We start from the raw sequence: 21,784 nt of genomic DNA on the forward strand, positions 1-21,784 counted from the left end.
TTTCAAAATTAAGCTTTCTCGATAAGTCACGGGAAGCTAGTCTCCTAGGATGGCTTATGAGCACTTGAAGATGTATAATCTAACTATAAGATAGTCTCAATCCTCATTATTAGAATAGCAAATACCTAATAGCATAAACTCTCTCTCTCTCTTTTCTTGGTGGGCTTTCGAGCACAATATAAAAATAATTGGTATTTTACAATATTACTTTAGATAACCTAGTATTTTTCTAAAAGTTATCTCATGCAATGGTGTAAACATAATGAGTTCACTAGGAACCCCTTTGACCCTCAAAATATATATATTACGAATTTAGTTAAATTGGATCAGGGTCATTTCAAGTAAAGGTAAGCTGTTGATCAATGACTTTCATTAGGGAATGTACATCCTTGATTAACTTTCTATTTTCAATTTCTTGACCAGTGCATAGTAGAGAATTTATTATAGGGTTATCATATGGCTTCATAATGCTTTTACAATAGTATTAGACTAGATAACTATAGCTTAGAAATTTATAAAACAATGTAACAAAGAAGATCTAATCCAATTAGATCCTTAATCAATTTTCTTTGTGTGTGATCTATTGGGTTCCACATCTAGCTAGCAATAGGTTCGGATGTAAGTTGACCTGATTTGATTAAAATTCAATCTAACCGATTTAGGTCCAATCAAGCTAATTCGATTTCAACAATTAGAATCCTTTCTAATGGACGATCAAATTAAACTCTTTAATTCGATCAAATCTAGTAGACAAAATTGACGTCTAGCAATGTATCATGTCTATTCGAAAGATATAAAATTTTGATAAAAATATCAAAAATATCCTTCAGTGGTGAGTTACTGTACAATTCGATCCTGCAATCATCCTACATCCCAAATATAACTCTGATCATGGAAAAATATCAAAACTAATATCATATTCATATCTTTTTTGATATTATAATGATGATTTAATTAATAAAATATTAGAAACTCTTTCTAATTTTCATTCTATTTTGATCAAAGACTTCTTTAATTATCATCCAATTAGAATAAGTAGGATGCAATCTTTTCTTACCAGGAGTGATTGATTCCATATTGGCCTACATACAACCTCTATACACAATCTACTATATCCAGAATATCCTATACATGACTCAATCATGAATAAGTATGAACTAAAATATGGATTTATGCATACAAGGTTGCATGGTAGTCTCAGGTCAGAGGATTACTTGCACAACTTTCACTAAGAGAACTATTTTTTGACATATATGTAAGACTCCATAAGATGTTCTCAAGTCGGATCAATTCAGTGAACTCATTTTCTAATGAGTACCCACATTCTTGTATTAGTATCTTTATACAAGTAACTGTGAGATCAATCACCCTCCCCATTGAGCATACATAAGATGTGCCGGTCTTTCCGGAAACATTGATCCCTGACTCCATGATCCAATGATTGAAAATATTTTAGATTAAGATTTTAGGATTTTAAATCTCACAGACATAATCTCATCATAGTCCTAAAATCATTGTCCTAATCTATCGAATTCATCATAATCTTAACAAATATAAGATGCAGCATATGATGAAACATAAATATCTTTTATTTATTTATAAAATGTCATTACACGAGTCTAGAAGATTAAAGAACAATCCATCAAAAAATAAATTTTCATTGGCTTGTAGGGCATCATTCTTTCAGGATGTGATCTACTATTTCAAAACTACTTGTATACTAAAAATTATATGATTTGAAGACCCCTAATCTATGCATCAAGTGATCAAAAAATATATCTAATTTAATTTTATTTTGATTATTTAATATTTTACTACTTGATGCATAAGTTAAGGTTCTCTAAATCATATGATTTTTTGTGTGCAAATAGTTTTGAGATAGTAGATCATATTTAATGATTTGAATCATTGATACAGGACTTCTATTATAGAGTTTTGATTTGTTCGAACCTGAATTCAAATTCGATCGATCTGATTCTAGTCTGGCTTTATATTATGCATATACTTTGATAAATATACTGCCAACTATTACATAGATGTCGGCTTTATATGTATATTAATTTTTTTTAAAAAAAATTTCCTTCTGGCCATAAGAAGATAATTGGTACATATAGAATAACAAGACCATCATCATAAAATTAGGATTACTGGAAAAACAAAAAAATCATAATATTTTTTTTTTTAAACAGACGGATGATCACATTATTCTGATACAGAACATCCGGCAGGAGCTAATTTATCTAGGAGGTCCGAGGGGCGTTTGTTGGCCAAGAAAAGGATGACCCCGCTTTGGGAAATGGACTCATTTTTGGGATTTAGGAGAGCAAAATAGACTTTGCCACTTGTCAACAAGCTATTTGCACAGGTGTCTCTATTGCTTTTTCTTTCCCCTTTCTCTCTCTTCAGCTCAAAACTCAAGAGAGAGAAAGAGCAGCAGTTTGTTCCACCCCTCCCTCTCTGTAGAAGTGGTTCTATATAAAGCCCGAGAGGGAGTTCTCGTCTCTGTGTTTTTATTTTTAATCTTTCTCTCTTCTCAGAGGGAAGGAAATTTGGGAGGAAGATAAGAAGAGGAGGAAGGCAGGTGGAAAAAAGGCGAGATTTTGAGGGGATTTTTGGGAATCTTTTGAGGGTTTTTGGATCGGCGGATGCACGTGTGTGCAGCTGGAGAGGGTGAGTTCTTGGCGTCTTCTCGGATTAATTTAATGCTCTCTTGGAATGGATTAGAATACGAAGGATTCTGATGTCACCCACCTTCTTCGCCTTTGTTTGCCGTCCCCTGCCGCCCATCTCTCTCCTCTTTATATTATTTTTCTAGTGAGCTCTCCTCTGTTTTCTTCCTTTTTTTTGTTCATTGAGATTTTTTTTATGAGCATAATGTGAGGTCCAGTGGGTTTTGGGATCTGGGATTGCCTAGTTTTGCTAAAATTGGGGTTTCTTTGATATAAAAATTCGATCTTTGATGCTTTTTTTTGATTTATTTGGCGTTAATTGGTTTAATTTGATCGCAAGACACGATAAGGCTGTTTTGCTCTTCCTGACAAGTTTTTTGCACTAAATTTTGTTTCGAAATTATTAGATTGTAAGACATTGGGAATTGTTTATTGTTTCTCTCTCCCCCCTCCTCTCTCTCTATCTGGTGGGGAATTGAGCTCCTAGGATCGTTTTGGGATCTGAGTTTCTTTTGTTCTGCTGAATTCTAAGTAATTTTGGAATGAAATATCGATTTCCAAGCCGGTCATCTTTCTTTGGTCGAAGATATTGGGTCTTCTTAGGATGGTTTTCTATGCTCTTCTTCACTTCTTTATCTTCTTCAATTCTCGTGGCATCGGTGATGCTTAACTGAGTGTCTGCTTTAGGTACTGTTTTCTTGAATGTATGAATCAACTAATTTCTGTTTATTAATTTTGTTGTGAAAGAGGAAAGTGATCTTTTTTTAAAAAAAAAAAAAAAATCATGGAATCTTTGGATTGCTCTGCTGTAAAATGATGGTTGTACATGTTTGGTTATTTTTCTTACGCCTTCTTCCCATAATATTTATTCATTAGATACTCAGTAACATTTCTTTTTCTCTTGAAGTTCTAATGGCTTCGGTACACAAGTTTATTATTCAAAAGCTGCGCCTGTGTTAGCTTGAAATGAGATGTTAAAATCCTCTTGTTGTGAGAAATATGCTTTTTTTCTTTTGAAATATTCCTTTTTTGTTTCTTCTGTAATTTTTGAACATGAATTCTAAATCATCATAAATAGAGTCAGGGTGCGCTCTCCCTCTCTCTTGCATATTGTCTAAAGGGTTAGTGCAGGATTCAGATGTTCTCTCTTTTTGTGTTCATTTTGTATCATAAGATTTAACTAAGCATAGATTTTTCTCATCCTATCGTATATGTTTTGCTTTTTAACTTTTGGTTTTTAGGATCTTCACTTGTTTGTTTTTGATGGGTTATTGAAGGCTTTCCTCTTGCCAAACCTTTTTTCCCCTCTAATATATTCGGCATGAGATGGTTTTCAGACTCATATGTTCTTTGCTTAACAAATTTGAGTTTGTTTTTGGTATCACATGCCGGTCTGTGTCTCGTCCTTTCCTGCATAAAAATCTGAACTGTTACATGGTTACATTCTTATGTTCTTTTTGAGTTTGGTTGCTCTAACATGGAAAGTGGGACATTTAGCGGCTTTTCACATTCTTCTATTAGTTCGGAGAATATCAGAATTGTTGATTGTTTGACATGCTAATGTTGTAGTTGATTTTGACAAGTTTTCCCCACTTTCTTCAACTGACAGATGCATCTTGTTTTATCTTAATGAGATAAATGCATGTTTGACATGTTACAATTTACAATCATCTTTTCCTGGCATCCTTCGTACATGTCGTTTTCTGGTCTTGTTGCAACATTTTTAGGATAAATGATTGTTGAAATTCCTGCAAGCAGAGGTGGGCCAATCTGCTACCTGCTTTGCCACGCATTAAAACCAGTTATTGACATGACAGTAAAGCTGATGCGGAGGATCCTGTGCTTGCATGTGACCATTTGGGACGAAATAATTCCTTCATCTGTAGATTGTGAATAAGTGTTAGATTGTGAATAAGTGGGTTGGATATCTTGCTGTTTTTCACTTGAGGGAGATGTGGTGCATGTCAGATGTTTAATCTCCAATCTGCTTTATTAACACCATATGGGATATCATACGAGACAATATTTTTTGTTTTCGGGTGAAGATATGGGACAAATTTTTGGAATGCAGATATTTCTTTCTTTCCTGATTAAAGATGGTTGTGAAACTAATTTGTATTTTTATCTTTTTAAAGTCACAGTCGATCTAAAATGGAGTTAGTTTCTTGCTTCTTTTCGATAATTTGTGAACTAGATTTAATTTGAATCATTTTCTTTCTTGATTTCTGGAGGTGAAAAATCAGTCTCTCTTCTGATAATCGAAAGAAAATTGTCTGATTTTTATTCTTTTACGAGCATGGTCTTATTTGTTCTGCATGGAAAAATATCCATAACTTCTTTGCTAAATTTTAATCTTGTGAAAGGGTATTATTCTTTACTATTGTACTAGATACACTCTCTTGCTCTTCTTGCTATTGTTGTACTATTTTACTGAATGTCAGACGATTCTCTGCTATCTTTTTTTCTACTTTCTTTGGACACTTCATTTGGTTGTGAATTGCTGGTTCTATATATATATCTGTGTGTGTGTGTATATAGTTTCATCAGGGCAATACTTGGTTGTCTTTTGTTTGTTCATACAATCAAAATCTTAGAGTTTGACTTGATGTTTTACTCAATTTCCATCATCCCTACTTCCATAGGCCTTTGTTATCTGTCACATTCATTACTCTGTTGAGTTGAACCCTTTAGTTTGTGCCAGTCTGTGACATTTTTAGCTTCATGTTTCTGAGTTTAGCTGCTATATTTGTAGGACTCGAGTGGACTGTAGCAATTTAAGAGCAATGGCAGCTTCCGGTGAACCTAAGAAGAAAGGCGAACTGAGGGTTTTTGAAAGTTTAGATGAGCTGGCTACTGAGTTGGCTGAATACATTGCACAATTATCAGAGATTTCGGTGAAAGAGAGGGGATGCTTCACTATTGCTTTATCTGGTGGATCTCTTATCAGCTTGATGGGGTAATTGCTTAAATAAATTTCTATTATGGGTTTCTTTTAGATGAATAAATGAAGTGTTATTTGCTGCATGAACTACTCCCCACAAGCCTTTAATTTCTTCAAACTTTTGTAAGTGGCCATTTCATTGGAAAACATTAAGGATTTCAAACTGAAGTTTCTGTGAAGCAGGAAACTCTGTGAGGCTCCTTATAACAAGACTGTTGACTGGACAAAATGGTATGTCTTCTGGGCTGATGAGCGTGCAGTGGCAAAGAATCATGTTGACAGTAACTACAAGCAAACGAAGGATGGGTTTCTTTCCAAGGTATATGAACCAGTACCATCTCCCTGTTGCTTAACGGACAAGCAAGGTCTAGATCTTTATGTTTCTCTTGAGTGTTCTCATATTTGACGAGCATGAGTTTCTGTCTAGAAATCCATTCCATCTAGAGATGATTCTTGTGTTGGAATATTTTTATGGCAAGTATTTCATTTTGTAATGTCTTAATTGGGAAGCTTAATCGTGGAACATTTTCAGTTAGCTAAGTTCTGAGCTTTTCCTAATCAGCTTTAGCTGTTGTTGGAAATGCATAGAGATCAATCTGCCCTCTTTTTGTAGCTCCTTTTTTTGGGGCAATGTTGTAGCTATACGTTTAAGCATGTGTCTCCAGTTTATGTACTTGATTGTTCCACTGAAGTTTGAGAAGCCTAGAACAAACTGCAATTCTACATGCAAGCATTTCGTATTCCCATTCTACATTTCTTGTCTCTTGAGTAAGATATTTCAAATTTTTCTTCATGCATTTCAGGAATTACGCTTCTCTGTGTTCTTGCACATGCACGCACCCACATAATAGTCATGTTGTTCGGTTGAGATTCCGGATCTTGTGTGGTGTGGAGGGGTTTAAAAAAAAACAAGAAGCCTACTCCAGGATGGAAATTGTTAGGAAGGAATTTGAAATGTCATTTTGACCAAAGATTTAGCACTGAGAGAACTTATCAGTGGTTTAAAAGATCTTGAGCATCTGTCTCTATCATGGTAAAAGCTTGTGTTGTATGCTGTAGCTCTAGCGAGTTCCTTGACATGGATATGTGCTTTTACTCTAGAGTTTCTAATTATTGGTATTGGAAATCATGGTATATCTACTGTCATGTACTTATCTTTACCTTTTTAGATTAATACTGCCTAGGGAGACTTGATAATGTGAATTTAGATTCTTGCACATCAAAGTCATGCATTGCCTTCTGAGAAATGTCTTTTATTAACTAATTTTTTCATCTATCATGATGATGTCCAACCTTGTAAATTTGTAAATATTTTATTTCTATTTTACTTGGATTGAAAGAAAGAAGCATCAGTTTTCTTCTTAAAGTATGGTTCATTAGAAGTCTCTCTCTTTGAAAGTTTTTGTTCTTCATAAAACTTAGTCATGTTCTATGTTTTATGGGTGTGGATCAAGATTAACAAAACCTTATTAAAGCCAGTAACATATTGATGTATTAAACAATCCCTTGCATTTTGACTGCTTTTGTAAAGCAATTAAGCCTTAACCAAGTGAAAATGGGAAAAAAAAAACCACCTATGGGAAAATAATGAAGTTCCCTGATTACTCTTCTGCTAAACTGCCTGCTTCCATAGGCTGACACCGTCCAAAAGAGCATCCTCTCTCAATTTCCATGAATTATATCTCCTTTCTCTTTTTAAAGTCATGCATGTGGTTCCTTCTATCCTGATATTTTAATAGGCTTGTCACTCAATGTCTACGTATGCAACCAGATGCAGACATTAGTGAATGTTTCATAATGAAAAGACTTAGTTTGTCAATTTTTGTTGCTAAAAGTGATTCTGATGTGATTCCTTTTTCTTATTTAAGGTCATTACCCGGCAGAACAAATTATCTGCATATCATTTATCTCCATTAAGATCTTCTTTTCCCCTCTCTTTTGACATTTGCAGATGTAGTTTGAGATGCCTTCTTGCTAATGCTGTCCCTCGAAGGTGCTGTGGAGTACATTTATCTTAGATTGTTTACCATCATTTCTATTCTCATAGTACGGCTCCTTCCTGTTTTATTGTAACCTAACTCTACCTTTCCTGGTTATATCAAGTATCCACCTCAACATTTACATCTTCACTGCTTCTATCTTATGCTGGACTCAGTTTATTCTATCAACTTGTTCTTTGGCCATTTTACAGTATTTTCTGTTATGTTTAATGGTATTTGATGATCACACAACAATTTGGATGTCAACTCCACTTAATCTCCATGATCGATCCTTGTAATTCGTGGTCTCACTCATGGGTATATCAGTGCCTTAAAGTCTATTGAAAGAGGTAAACAACATAGATCTACAGCAGCCCATGATTAAATTTAATGCAACAATGACTGATCCCTTGAAGGGATCAATACAACTGTGAGATTGTAATGAGAACTCAGAGATTAAGAGAGAAATGAACATTTATGTGCAAGAAAGGTTGAGGAAGAATAAGAAGGGCATTATAGGGCCACTGGAATTGCACATTACACAGAGTGCTATCCTTTCCCTTTTGCCCTTAACTAAGGGACAATATGACCACATATAGACTGGTTAATGTTCAGATTATTCTTCAGAAAAGGTGGTGACCACAAAAAAATTGTTTGCACAAGTTGTAAGCCAAAAATATGGACATATATACATTATGATCCAAACGAACATGCATAACAAGCTAGTAGCTTGATCTATTCCAATGGCTTATATATTGCTTCTCACGCTAGAAACTGGATATTAAGCAACTGAACTTCAAAGAAGTTTTGCATGATGGCGCCTTCATGAAGGCTTTTTTGATTGCATCAGCACTTTGATATGGAGTGATTACTTTTGCATTTTCATCCTATTCTTGAATAATGACTGTCCATTTGATTATGGCTTGTTTTCTCAGACTGTACTGAATTTTCAGCTGTGTGATGCAGTTAATTATCAGCATACAACTTTCATGAACATATAGAATGAAACTTTGTGGCAGTAACAATTGCCTCAATGACAATACCTTCCACTGCTTTGTGCACTGCATGGCACTTGGCTTCTGCTCTAAACCTTGAAAGTATACTTTTGTTAGTATTTTTCCAGCAGCTAAGTTTCTATCAACTTATTTATAATAACTTGTAGTGTGCATATTTCTTCTAATGAGTGAAATTATTGAGTCTTATCATGAGGGTTCTGAGAGCTTCATTAATCAAAATGGGCGCATCATGTAAGTCTGATCATGGGCATTATGAAAAAGGTTGTCCACTACCCAAGCTCTAGCAGTAATGTTGACAAATTTATCATTTGAAGTGGGAGAAATGGGCAGTCATTTGCATTTACATCTCTTTCCTTCTCTTTTTCTTGCTTTTGTCTCTTTTCCTCCTCCTCTACTCTACTCTGTTAGTAAAGCCCTTTTTCTTTCTTTTGTATTTTTACACAAAATCTCTTAAACAGATCCTTTTTTTTTTTTACTGTCGTATTCCCATCTGAAGACAGACATTATTGAAATCTAAGCCACTTGATGGGCCATTGAAAGTTAAAGTTTGTGAAAAGAACATATGTTTTTTTTTTAAAACAGAGATCCTGTGACACTATAATATTCTGGGGCAGTTAAAGTCGGAAGTTCAGAGGAGTATAATATTCTGTGAAAATTGATTAAATGGAATGTCCAATTGAATTTGATGGCAAAGGAGTATCATAGCCTGATCAGTTTCTGTATTTAGGTCTATTGTCCAGCAGTGGAGAGAGATGAATGAATAGCTAATAGAGTTAAGACTTTAGTGGATGAATTGGAAGGTGCTCCACGGGTGTTTCATGATCAAAATGCAGCTTGTTGACTTAAAGGGAAAACTTTGTTTTGCATCATCTTAAATTCGTTGGTTGGAAATGTCTTATATAACATAATGAAACCTCTGGCATCATATGCTTGGTCAGTATATGGAACAAAAATGGCTTGAGCAAACAAAATGAACATAGTAAATGTAACAACCTAAGGCCTCATCCAAAAAGGTTAGCCCGCAGGTATTATTTGGGTTTCTTGATCCTGTATAAGTATCCAAGATTTTTCTAGTGAATAAACGATACGGAACTAAATACATGCTTGCATGGATCTTCATATATTTTCCTTGTTTAAGTCCCGACGTCCTCGCTAGGCTAAAGGCAAATTCATATTTCTATTCATAAACACCACCATTGGCTCATGGTCAGTCCCAATGAACTTATGTTGCAGTATCTCTTAGTCCACATAAGCTATAGACTGGGTCAGCTCTGATACTATTGGTAACAAATCCAGAACCTCACTCAAATAGGCTAGTCGGAAGGTATTATTTGGATTTCTTGATCCTGTATAAGTACCCAAGATTTTCGTAGCAAATAACCGATGTGGGATTAAATATATGCCCACATGGGTCCTCATAGTAGATATGAATAAGTTGACATGCATGTATGGTAAAAACTATGAAAGATCGAGAAATGATTGTATTGGAAAAAAATTATGAGCTAATAGTGATCGAGGACAAAGTAATGGGTAAGAGTGTTGAAATAGGACAAATATTTGGAGCAAAGATTTGAGGATTCTCTGGTTATAGGTGCTTGGTTCTAGAAAGAGTTGAAGATGGAGGCTAGCATGGATGAAATTGAGACTTGAGAGTCTTAGAAAGCTTGAAGTAACACTGGAGATTCACATTGTATAGGAACACTTGACAAATGAAGATTCATAAAGCCTTGGTGCAATGCTAAGGTTGCTCTATTGTGATCTGGAGGTCATAGATAAATGCAGAAACAGCTTCTTCAGACTCGGGGGTAAGGCTGCATGCATATTGTCCTCGCTAGACACTCTAATGGCAGGAGTCTGCCATTTTAGAAAGCTTGAATTAACACCAGAAAATAATGAACATGAGGCAAATAAAGGTTCATAAAGCCAACCTGAAATAATTGGTTTGTTGCTTGATGTTTATTGTTGTGGTTTTGGAATGTTTAGATTATGGTAATTCCTTCCTAAGCAAGACTCTTTTAGTGAGGTTGTGGCCATCAAGATCTGCCATTTTCTCAATATATTGCTTCAGTCTAGCATCCATCTGACGGAAGGCTAATCTGTATGTTATCATCTTTTATGTTTATGCACACTACATTTGTATAATCTGCAGGTTACTGCTAAATAGTTTTCAAAATATAATTTTAGCTAGAGATTGATATGAAATTGCTGCTGAAGAACATTTTTCAGCTTATGGACTCAAAAACAGTTAAATCCTGAAAATTTTAGAAATGCATCTGTAAAATAAAGTTTTAATGTATATATAGTGCCTGCTTTTTTATGCGTTAATTTCATATGGATATCTGATAGATTGGGTTGTGTTAAGAGGAATTTATAGTTTACGAAGCCTCTGAACTAATTTGTTTTGATACTTGAATCAGCATTTGAAACTCTTGTGCACCTTTTTTGGCCAAATTGGTAGCCCCTCAGGTATACCTTATGCTTAACTGCTAAAACCCATCCAAAAGTAAATTATGTTGTTAAAGCCAATGGTCCTTGACTCCCACTTGCCAAAATTTACAGTGGGACAAATAGACTGCTGAAGCTATACAGGAAGTTGCAATTTCTAGACATATCTTGTAAAAGGTCATCTTAATTTACATAATGGAAGTGCAAATGACACCATAAGGACTCAAGGATCTTCTGAATTCTGGAGATTTTATGGACAGAAGCACACATATATGTTCTATTGTTAAACATCTTCTCCTTGTTATGCCCAACACTTACTACTATATTTAGTACTTTGTTTGAATTTCAGCTCCTAAATCCAAGTAGGAAAATAGAAACTGAAATCTTCTTAATGATCCAGGAATTTGCATGATGCTTTTGTACTGTATGCTAATGCAGGTTTTATGTTGTGAGAAATGTTAAATCGGCAATAAATTTTGGCCCTAATATTCAGAAAACTGAAAATATAGTTTCTGGGATTTCTGTTGAACTATTTGTGGGAGAATTGAGAAAAAGCCCGACATCTCAGGTGTTATCAAAGTGTACCGATATTGAACTAGCATAGGTACTATATGCCAGCATATGCAGTTCAGTGAGTATAGAACTATTTTAGGGGAAGATATATCTAACATCTCAATTGTTTCTGATGTGAATATTCATATGGAACTAGCATTGGCACTGTATACCTACATATGCACTACCATATTGATATATTTGACTGAGTTACATGGATATTCCATCTCAGCAAACAGCATCAAAGTTACCTTTTTTTCAGGTTGTGCTGCACAGCCATATGAAATGCTCCTCTGAAATTTGTTTTATGTAAAACAAGGATTGCTGTAATTGTTTGAACTCCTGAAAACAATAACATATGCTTTATTATCTCTATTTTTTGCTAAAATTTTATCTGCATCTTAATTTACTGAATAGCATTATTGTCTTAAGAACCTATTATTGTCCTGGTTTAGAGGACATGGTAAATGCATATTTGATAAACTGATGGCCATTTTTGGAGAAATTTGTTTTGGCATATGAAGTTTCCCTGTCGGTAATTGCACTCTATTCTAATGTCTTTCCTGACTATTTTCATGTGTGTGAATTACATTGCCAGGTATCCATTCTCAACAGCCATGTCTACTCCATCAATGACAACGTGACAGTGGAGGATGCAGCTGGGGAGTACGAATTTGCCATCCGCCAGCTAGTCAAGATCCGAACCATAGGTGTTTCCGAGATCAATGACTGTCCCAAATTTGATCTCATCCTTCTTGACTTGGGCTCTGATGGCCATGTGGCTTCCCTGTTTCCCCAGCACCCAGCCCTCGAGCAGAAAGATGAGTGGGTCACCTACATCACCAACTCCCCGAAGCCCCCACCTGAGAGGATCACCTTCACGCTCCCCGTTATCAACTCAGCATCTAATGTTGCCCTGGTGGCTTCAGGTGAAGACAAAGCCATGGCAGTGCACCACGCGATTGCTGATGGCGTGGATGCCTCGCCGTTGCCTGCCCGAATGGTTCAGCCAACTGATGGGAAATTGGTTTGGTTCATCGATAGGCCAGCTGCCTCAGTTCTTGATGCTGGTAACAATGACTCTCAAAATGTTGAATGAAGTAGGAGATCTTTAGCCATATGTTAATGTGTGTATGTAGAGGAGGGAATTTGACAACAAATCTTACTGTTTTGAGTGTGGCTTTTCAGCTGTTTTTGTTAACTTTCTGAGTGCGGTGGTGGGGGAGGGGTACTTGCTAAATGATCAGTGGGTTGGCACAGAACAAATAAGTCGGCTTGGCACAAGGCGTTGTGCCCTTTTTGGCAGCTGGGAAATGGTTAGAAATGATGTAGAGATGTAGAGAGGAGGGTGGTGAGTGTGTCCTTGTTCATATGCTTACATAATAGAGATCAATTTCTGGGAGTTGACAGTAACTTCTCAATATTCTTTTTCCAAATGTGAATCCACCTTAACTGCAACATGTGTTTTACAGCGGTGAACTTGCTTTTGTTGTGGTGATTGAGTTGGCTTGTGCGTTACTTTTATCCTTTGATCTTTTTCTCTTTCTCCCTTTACATGATTGAACTTGGATCCGGATGTATTTCTTTTCGCCGAGCAAGGGTGGCTGTGGATTTATCACTCTTTGATGGAAAAATTATAATTTTTGGGGAATTAAGTTGGAATATATGTAATGTATTTGGTGAATGAACAAAGAAGGTTCTGTGCTGTTGGGATATATATTATCTTCATTTGGAGAAATTGTAACTTTTTTTTTCTTCCTGAGAACTAGTAGGATGGGATTGAAGAAATCCTAGATGAGGTGAGGGTGGGAGTCAAGGACCGGTTCTTGATACCAGCTTGGAAAGATTTTACCAACTAGATGAGCGGATTCTAATTGATGATTTAACTGCTCGTTTGTGCTAGTAAAGATTTTGAAGATAATTTGAGGAGATAAGAAGATTATCATGCTTATCTAGAAATATTAAAACACAGAAAGATTTTCCATAACTAATCTTGTTTCGAGAGCATCCATGTCTGTGCATGCATTTACATTTAAGAGGTAGCTGGAGCAAGTGATTTGCATGTGAAACAGTATGAAAGGCCTTTCTCTTGATTTGTTTTAATTGGATTATTCTCTTAGTACTAGTCCTTATCTTGACTTGGCCTGAAGATGGACTGAAGACAGAATCAGAATATTGGTGGATTTTAACCCAATATGGATCTTTTACCAAAACCAAAGAGCTGGATATGGATACTTACATATGGATATCTTCTGAGATCTTTCAAATAAGCTTCTTGTTAAAATGTTATCATTATAGAAGATGGCTACTGATCATGAAACTCTATTGCAGGAATGTCGACAAACATTTCTTAGAAATGGTTTAGTAGTAATCCTTGTCCAACACTTGGGGGAATGCATTACAAAAATTAAGCACAGAAACTTTTCTGAACGGAGTAAGCACCAAGTTATGGCCAGTTTGCCAAAGTGGATGTTTTTTCTCGGTGAATATTCTAGTGACTTAAAGCTTTAACCTCTCACCACCTGCCCTTTAGAAAACATATTATTGATCTCAGCCACCCTTGATGCATGCACTACTAGTTACCTAGGGATCAATTTCCTTTCGTTGTTTTATGTTCTCATAATTGGTTTTGGTCCAGCGCAAATTATATCCTATAGTTGATGCACCGGCCATGCACCACACCAGTCAGTTTGTCTTCTTCCTATAGACTAATCATCAAGCAAGCACATGATATGAGGCGCACAAAAAGGAAACAATGTGATAGGCGTGGTGCACGCCCATATGGTGCATGCGGTATGAGATATAATCTTTCTTCATCTTAGATCGAAGCATGCACTCATGCATGGGAGGAGCGCTAATTATTGTAAATTATAAAATTTTTCTCATATCACAAATCTAATTATTGTAAATTAGAGCAACATTTAATGTTTCTTGAAAGTTGGCTCATGTGATATTAAAGATAAATATTTTTTTAATAAAAATAATTATATTTTTTATAAAAAAATATAAAAAAATATAATTCTCATTTTTGATGTCTTAAATAAAAATTTTACTGTTTTTTTAGAAACATTAAATATTCTTTGACCAGTGCCCCGAGGGTACTGGTTAGCAATACCCTTCTTTAATTGTCATCCAGATCTTTTTGATCAAACTCCAATGCCAAGCACGTTTCATTGTTCAATAGGACCTTCTGTGAAAGCAGTCTTGCTGACCTATCCATAACACAAAGCACCTTAGGGTGGCAAGTCAACGACCGACAAAGCATTAAATTCTCCAATACCGAACCTCTTCCCTCCTGTCGGATAAAACGTCAATCTGGGATACGTGCCACAATCTGGTTCTCTGCATACAATTTTTTGTTGTTTGTCCACTCCAGCTGATCTACATGATGCTGAGACCCATACCTCCTTAGCTGTGCATGTGCTGTTGCTCATGAGGCATGGACTCGAGAAGCCGCCAAGTCCACAGCCTTTGGTGGTTCTCTCATGGTATAAAGGATGATGCCAACCACTCCTTGCAAAGAAATTAAAAAATAAACACCAAGTCTGAAGGATGACTGATAATGTGAATCCTTTAAAAGAAGATAACAACACATTCAATCTTTTTTTTTCATTCAAAAAAAATAAAAAAAAAAAGGGTGTGAGGAAGAGATCATGTATTTGATATAAAGTTTTATTACAATCTAAAAATATAAGAGGCTTGTATTCTTGTCAGTAATAATAAATAACATCATTTGCAATAGCTCTCTCTACAACCACCTTTGTTTTTTTCCCTTAAAACTTAGCTTAGCATTTTAAATTAGATTTTAGATGATAACTTTTATTTACTTTTCCTTTTTTGTTTGGAGTGGCAAATTAAACAGTCTTTGTATAAATACAAGTTTTTGAAGCATCAAAGATCAAAATATTATGAAGATGAGCAGGGGTTAAATTTCAAAACTTTCAAATAATCGAGCCAATATGGTAAGCCATGAAATCACAATTTTTGTTTACATTTAAATTCACCACCACAAGAAAATGTTGTGGATTGCTTATAGTTCTCTAACATAGATTATAGAAAAAATTCAAATAAAATATAAATCAGATAAGAGAAAAAAGAATATGAAAATGTTGAGGTTAAATTGTTATTGGAAAGATAGTTTAATATGGTAGCAGTTCTAGAGGAATATCAGTAGAATATTTCATGTATCATGTGGAACACCAAAAATATTTATTTCTCGTGTATCAACCGAGATTAGTTTTGTTAGGATGTCTATTTCTCATGAAGTAATATAATTACTCATATTGTTAGAAGTCCACAGACATTGATGCATGGAAAAAAATCTCAAACAAGAATCTTAATGGCCCATCACCATCACATTTGAAAATATTTGAAGTAGAACAAGGGTTGGAATTTCTCCATTTGGTGGTGATTTTGCTGCTTGATTGGCCAATAATTTATAGACCCTCTTTGGTGGATGAGATGGCTCACCGATCGGTCGGTCGGGATCATCTGATACAGTTTTCTTGTGGCATGAGGACAAGCCAAGACACCACATATCCATGAAAAGTTATTTGTTGATGGGTACTGTAGACCAACCACTGATAGAGATGGATTAAACAAAGGTTTATTAGTGAGTAAGACTCACATGCATTGTGGCTTCTTTTCAAACAGAGGGACAAGTTAGATTAGAGAGCCCTCACCGACACAAGATGGGAGGAAAAAAAAAGGAACTTCCAAGTGCTGGTCTCCACTTTTCTAGCACAAATTGAACTCACCTAATTCAATAAACAAACCGTTATAAGCAAAATACTGTCACTTTTGAAGTTCCAACAAAACCCTCCTTTTGGAATTCCAAATACAATTTAATGTTTGAGACTTGCTTCAAATTATAGTTAATTCCATTCAAGAATATCAAATAAGAAAAATAAAAGCAAACATTTTCTAAGAGTAAAGATTGATTTGGATGTAGTAAATTAAAACTATTAGAAATGGTTCTAGATTTACAAGAAAGTTTAGAGAAGTACCAAAACAAATTCTTGGCAATTACTTGAAGGAGTTAGATAACTAATTGATAAAAATAAAACTTATTAATTTCATGTAACTTTATTTAAAAGATGATAAATTGAGCTCACTTTTTACCATAATAAATTGATTTTAAGCCAACTTTTTTTAGATACTAGTAATTAAATATTAAGACTTCACTTAAAAATTCAAATACACATCAATTGCTACACTTAGTGGTAAATTAAGAAAGACCAGAGGGCATTGTGAGAGTGCAATAAGAGTCTTCTGCAGATGATTAAGTTTATACTCCAGCTGTCCATGGGACACTACATAGTAGTGGGAGGGGAAAAAAGCTTGGTTGCCTCCTTCCTTTCCTCTCTTTCCTCCCTCGTTCTCCTTCGCCTCCTTCGCCCACTTCGACCCAGAGCGCCACCAGATTTAGACGCCTCCGTGGCCGGAATTCCGCCGTCGTACTGGCCGCCGGTGGCTGTGGAGGATCCTGTGTTGGGCTCGAGTGTTGGCGGCCGCTGGCGCCACCTCTCTGCGCCGGATCCGGGACCTTCCACACCGTCGGCAATGAAGATGGCTCGGAGCTCCTCCTTCTTTTCCTCCCTTGCTAGATCCACCTCAAAGCTCACACCTTTGGCCGTTTTCCTGGCGTTCTTTCTAGTCTTTTCCTCGCTACCTTCCACGGGTCAGTGCAACGACATCTCAAAACTTTCCAGCTTCTCCTCCATTCGTCTAAAAATTCGATCTTTTCGTGTCCGTTCTTCTAAAAACTTGATTTTTTTTTTGGAGTCTTGTACAGAATTTTGTCATTTTTGTAATATAGCTCTGTGGAAGATTGATGCTCCAGATCTTCTTATAATGATTCTTTTAGATTTTCAGCAATTTTCTTCGGAACAAAAAAAAAAAAAAAATTATATTTCCCTTTTTTGAGCAATTTGTAGTTATAAACTCAAAATCTGCTTCCCTTTTTCAAGAAGTAGCTTATCAAATTTTCGATGGAATTACCGTTTCTCTTTTTCTCTTTCATAAAGGGGGGAATTATGAAAAATATTTGGATCAAATCAACTGAAATCTGAAAATAAGAATCTGCATAATGTTTTTTTAGTTGATTTAGACTTCAACTCTTCTTATCGGAGATTCTTGATAAATTGAGGAAAAAAGAAGTTCTAGTTAAATTAGTAGTTGGTACCTCCAAATATCACAAATATTGTATTTTTAAATTAATGAAATTTGATTGCTGATAATTATCCAATTTTCTACAAGCTTTTTTTTTTTGGTTCCGTAAGACTAAATTGGACAATCAGTAGGTTGGAATATGAGATCTTCTACCAGGCATTTCAATTGAAGAGAGATGCTTTTTGTTAGAAAGAATATGTTTTGAAAATCTAATTTAGAGTATACTTTCAAGGTGTCAGAGGGTAAACTTACTGAAAATTGGGTCATGGGTTTCACAGAGATCAGTCTGTGGTCAGAGAATGGATTTGGTGATGGAGGTGTTTTACACCAAAATACTCAAAAACTGTTCAATTTAAACCTTTTTATTTCAGATTGTTAAGAAAGTATTATTCCTATTAAGTTTTTTTTTTTTTTTTTTGCTTTTCACATTCTTTATAAGAGATCAAGGATTTTAACATTAATTCTTGCAGCTAAATTGATAAAATTGTAACTTTTTTTACTAAAACATGCTTCTACTTTTGCTTTTGCAGAAGCTTATGATTCACTTGACCCAAATGGGAACATAACAATCAAATGGGATATTATGCAGTGGACTCCAGATGGTTATGTTGTAAGTATCTTTTAGTAAGAACATAAGCAAAGAAAGCTTATCACTACTCTAGCAGCCATATTTAAGTCAATCGAATTCAACTGACAACAATACCTTCCTGACTTGCATATTCCTTTATTCCTTTTTCCCCAATGTCTTATCAAGTATGTAACAGGAGATTTTTTTTGTCTGTTTAACAAAAAGTAATAAATTTATCCATTTGTGAACCTTTCTCAGGCTGTTGTTACAATGTACAATTTCCAACAATACCGTCACATCCAAGCACCGGGATGGACTTTGGGATGGACATGGGCAAAGAAGGAGGTAATCTGGTCGATGGTTGGAGCACAAACTACAGAGCAGGGTGATTGCTCGAAATTTAAAGGGAACATTCCTCACTGCTGTAAGAAGGATCCGACAGTTGTTGATCTACTTCCAGGAACTCCATACAACATGCAGATTGCAAATTGCTGCAAGGGGGGTGTTATTAGTTCATGGATTCAAGACCCGGCCAATGCTGCAAGTTCTTTTCAGATCAGTGCAGGCCGAGCAGGAACCACCAACAAGACTGTCCGTGTGCCCAAAAACTTCACCCTCAATGCTCCTGGTCCGGGATATACATGTGGGGCTGCGAAAATTGTGAAACCTACTAAATTTGTTACGGCGGATGGAAGGAGAACAACCCAAGCTCTGAGTAAGATACTGGCAGAAAATTTTGAGAATGTTTCTCAAATTGCTCCTTTCTGTTTTATGGTTATCAGTTGTTCCATCCAAAACTAATTAACTATTCATCTTTTTACTAAAACGTTTTAATTCTGACTGCATTTTATAAGCACAGGCATGCGAGTAAGATTAGATGGCTGGTTCTGATTCAGGCTTGGATGTTTGCCTGCTAATGCATCTTTTGTGCTAGTTATCCTGTTATGACATGCCATCAAAAGCACAAGAGGGGGGAATATAAGATTTCGCAATAGAATATAGATCTTCTTAAACCTTGGTATTTCTGGAGCTAACCAACTCATATGAATTTTGATCTTTGTTCACCACAATCAGAAAGGGCTTATTATAGGCCCACAGAGATAATGCATGACTCTTTCACAGAAGGCAGAATTTTGATGCACTATTGGGACAATGAACTCGTGCTATTGATGTCTCTTTTATATGTCTGTTGGTCATGCTATTGATGCCTGTTCTTTGCATCCCACCGAAAGGCTGTGAGCTCTAATTTCTGAGTTGCTAGCAAGAACCCCTTGGAAGTGCGCCAAAATTCATAAACTTTCTTTTACTCTAAGTAAAAATGGTGCCATGAAGTTCAATAACCTCCGTTGTCTGTTGCAAGTAAAATCTGGAAGCTGCTTAAATTCATTTAAATGGAATAGAGTTATAGGTGTTCCAATAGTTTGAACTTCTGAGAAAAAATGTGACTTTTACTTAATTGTTATTTTTATTGATTGAATTTGAGTTATTGCTGCATGATACAAATGAGGATATTAGCTTACTGATGTTGGGATTGGGCATGAAATCATGGTATTCTCTCTTTCTTGACAAACCTTTATGTGTCTATTGCAGTGACATGGAATGTTACGTGTACATATTCCCAGTTTCTTTCTCAGAAAACTCCCACATGCTGTGTATCACTTTCATCTTTCTACAATGACACAATTGTCAACTGCCCAACATGCACCTGTGGCTGCCAAAACAATATAACTCAGCCGGGAAGCTGTGTAGAGTGAGTTCTAATACTAATATGGTTATTTCTCTCATCATGCAAAATTCATCTTAGTTTATGACTTATCCTGGTGTATTTTGACAGGGGCGATTCACCATATTTAGCCTCTGCTCTTAATGGGCCTGGAAAATACAGCTATACACCGTTAGTCCAGTGTACATCTCATATGTGCCCAATAAGAGTGCATTGGCATGTTAAGCTCAACTACAAGGAATATTGGCGAGTGAAGGTCACAATAACAAATTTCAATTACCGGATGAACTACACACAATGGAACTTAGTTGTCCAACACCCTAATTTCGACAATCTCACTCAAATCTTTAGCTTCAATTATAAGTCGTTGACTCCTTACGGAGGGATAAGTGAGTTAGCTTCACTCATTTGAGCTTTCTTTCTTTCTTCTTACCTATTTAACAATTAACTATCAGGACAATTTTCATTGCCCTGTCTTTTTGCTGATTAATTATAATCACTAGTCAAATTTTCTCCCAGTTGATACCTTGATGACCTGATATTATAAGGGGCACAATATGTGTTGGATATATTTTCTTTATCATGTGCACCCTCAAATATTATATGCGTAGAATCAATGTGGTTCCAAACCTATTTTTTTTTCTAATGACATGTCCTGTGGTTTTGGTGTGGCAGATGATACTGCAATGTTATGGGGTATCAAGTACTACAATGACTTACTCATGGCTGCTGGACCCCTTGGAAATGTCCAGTCCGAACTTCTATTTCAGAAGGACTCGTCAACCTTCACTTTCGAGAAGGGATGGGCCTTTCCACGGCGTATATACTTCAATGGTGATAACTGTGTCATGCCCTCTCCAGATGCATATCCATGGCTACCAAATGCCAGTCCTCGATTGTTGGGCCCCTCGCTTCTTCCGGTCGTGCTCTTCTGGGCCATGTTGGCATTCTTGCTGGTTTATGTCTAGGACCTTGCAACTGTCGGAAAACATTTGATTGATCTGTAATATCTACACGAGTTGCAGAAAGTTTCTAGGAGTGGATTTTGATTTCTTCAAGGCAAGTTGGATAAATTAGCTTGCTACAAAGCAGATTCAGGTGTGTCATGCTCAGCCAGACAAATTGCATCTACTGTGTTGTATATTGGCGTTTTGAATCCACTCCCCTGGCTGGTTACATCAGTCTGTTATAGCACTTAATTTTCTAGCATGTAATTTATTGTCATTTATGTGGCCATCATGGTTGTAGCGGAATGGAAGACGGTGTTTATCTACATCAAATAAATTTCATAAACACATAACTTATTTGTTGTGGAAGGTGAAAATTTTCATTCCATATGGATGTTATTTACTTGTTCTGATATCATCCTTGAGCTGCATTTTGTCACAGAAAATTCTAGATTGTAATTTCTTGTCATTTATGTGGCCATCATGGTTGTAGGAGAATAGAGGATGATGTTTATTTACAATTAATAAATTTCATAAACACATAAGTTGTTTGTTGTAGAAATTGAAAAATTCTATTTGATATGTATTTTAATTACTGGTTTGGTTTCCAGCAGGGGTTCCATCTTCATGCAGGATATAATCATTTCGACTCAAGCGGCATGATGCATTTATTCTAAACTTGCATGTTTGCAAGTGAAATATATAGATTGGAATTATAACATGAAGTCAAAAGTGCAAAACATGGAGTTCGAGAAACAATGGCTAAATTGTGT

The 21,784-nt window shown here is 35.8% G+C and overlaps 2 protein-coding genes across 4 annotated transcripts; both read left to right on the top strand.

Annotated features, from left to right (window-relative positions):
- Positions 1 to 2,446: 2,446 nt before the first annotated feature.
- Positions 2,447 to 13,015, top strand: LOC105056077 (probable 6-phosphogluconolactonase 2). 3 transcript variants are annotated; one of them, XM_010938145.4, is made up of 4 exons: positions 2,447 to 2,670; positions 5,422 to 5,625; positions 5,794 to 5,929; positions 12,201 to 13,015. In XM_010938145.4, the coding sequence occupies exons 2-4, from the start codon at positions 5,453 to 5,455 to the stop codon at positions 12,699 to 12,701; spliced, it is 810 nt and encodes a 269-aa protein (XP_010936447.1). In that variant the 5' UTR covers positions 2,447 to 2,670; positions 5,422 to 5,452; the 3' UTR covers positions 12,702 to 13,015. The 3 variants fall into 3 exon arrangements, with proteins under 3 accessions (XP_010936447.1, XP_010936448.1, XP_010936449.1); XM_010938146.4 differs by lacking the exon at positions 2,447 to 2,670 and adding an exon at positions 2,678 to 2,814; XM_010938147.4 differs by lacking the exon at positions 2,447 to 2,670 and adding an exon at positions 2,886 to 3,356.
- A 3,876-nt stretch (positions 13,016 to 16,891) lies between these two features.
- Positions 16,892 to 21,380, top strand: LOC105056076 (COBRA-like protein 1). The gene is made up of 6 exons (XM_010938144.4): positions 16,892 to 17,282; positions 18,304 to 18,383; positions 18,600 to 19,056; positions 19,932 to 20,091; positions 20,176 to 20,453; positions 20,740 to 21,380. Exons 1-6 carry the CDS (start codon positions 16,907 to 16,909, stop codon positions 21,030 to 21,032), a joined length of 1,644 nt encoding a protein of 547 aa, XP_010936446.3. The 5' UTR covers positions 16,892 to 16,906; the 3' UTR covers positions 21,033 to 21,380.
- The last annotated feature ends 404 nt before the right edge of the window (positions 21,381 to 21,784 follow it).

The sequence above is a fragment of the Elaeis guineensis genome, chromosome 13, assembly GCF_000442705.2.
Source record: "Elaeis guineensis isolate ETL-2024a chromosome 13, EG11, whole genome shotgun sequence".
In the NCBI taxonomy this organism is placed as follows: domain Eukaryota; kingdom Viridiplantae; phylum Streptophyta; class Magnoliopsida; order Arecales; family Arecaceae; genus Elaeis; species Elaeis guineensis.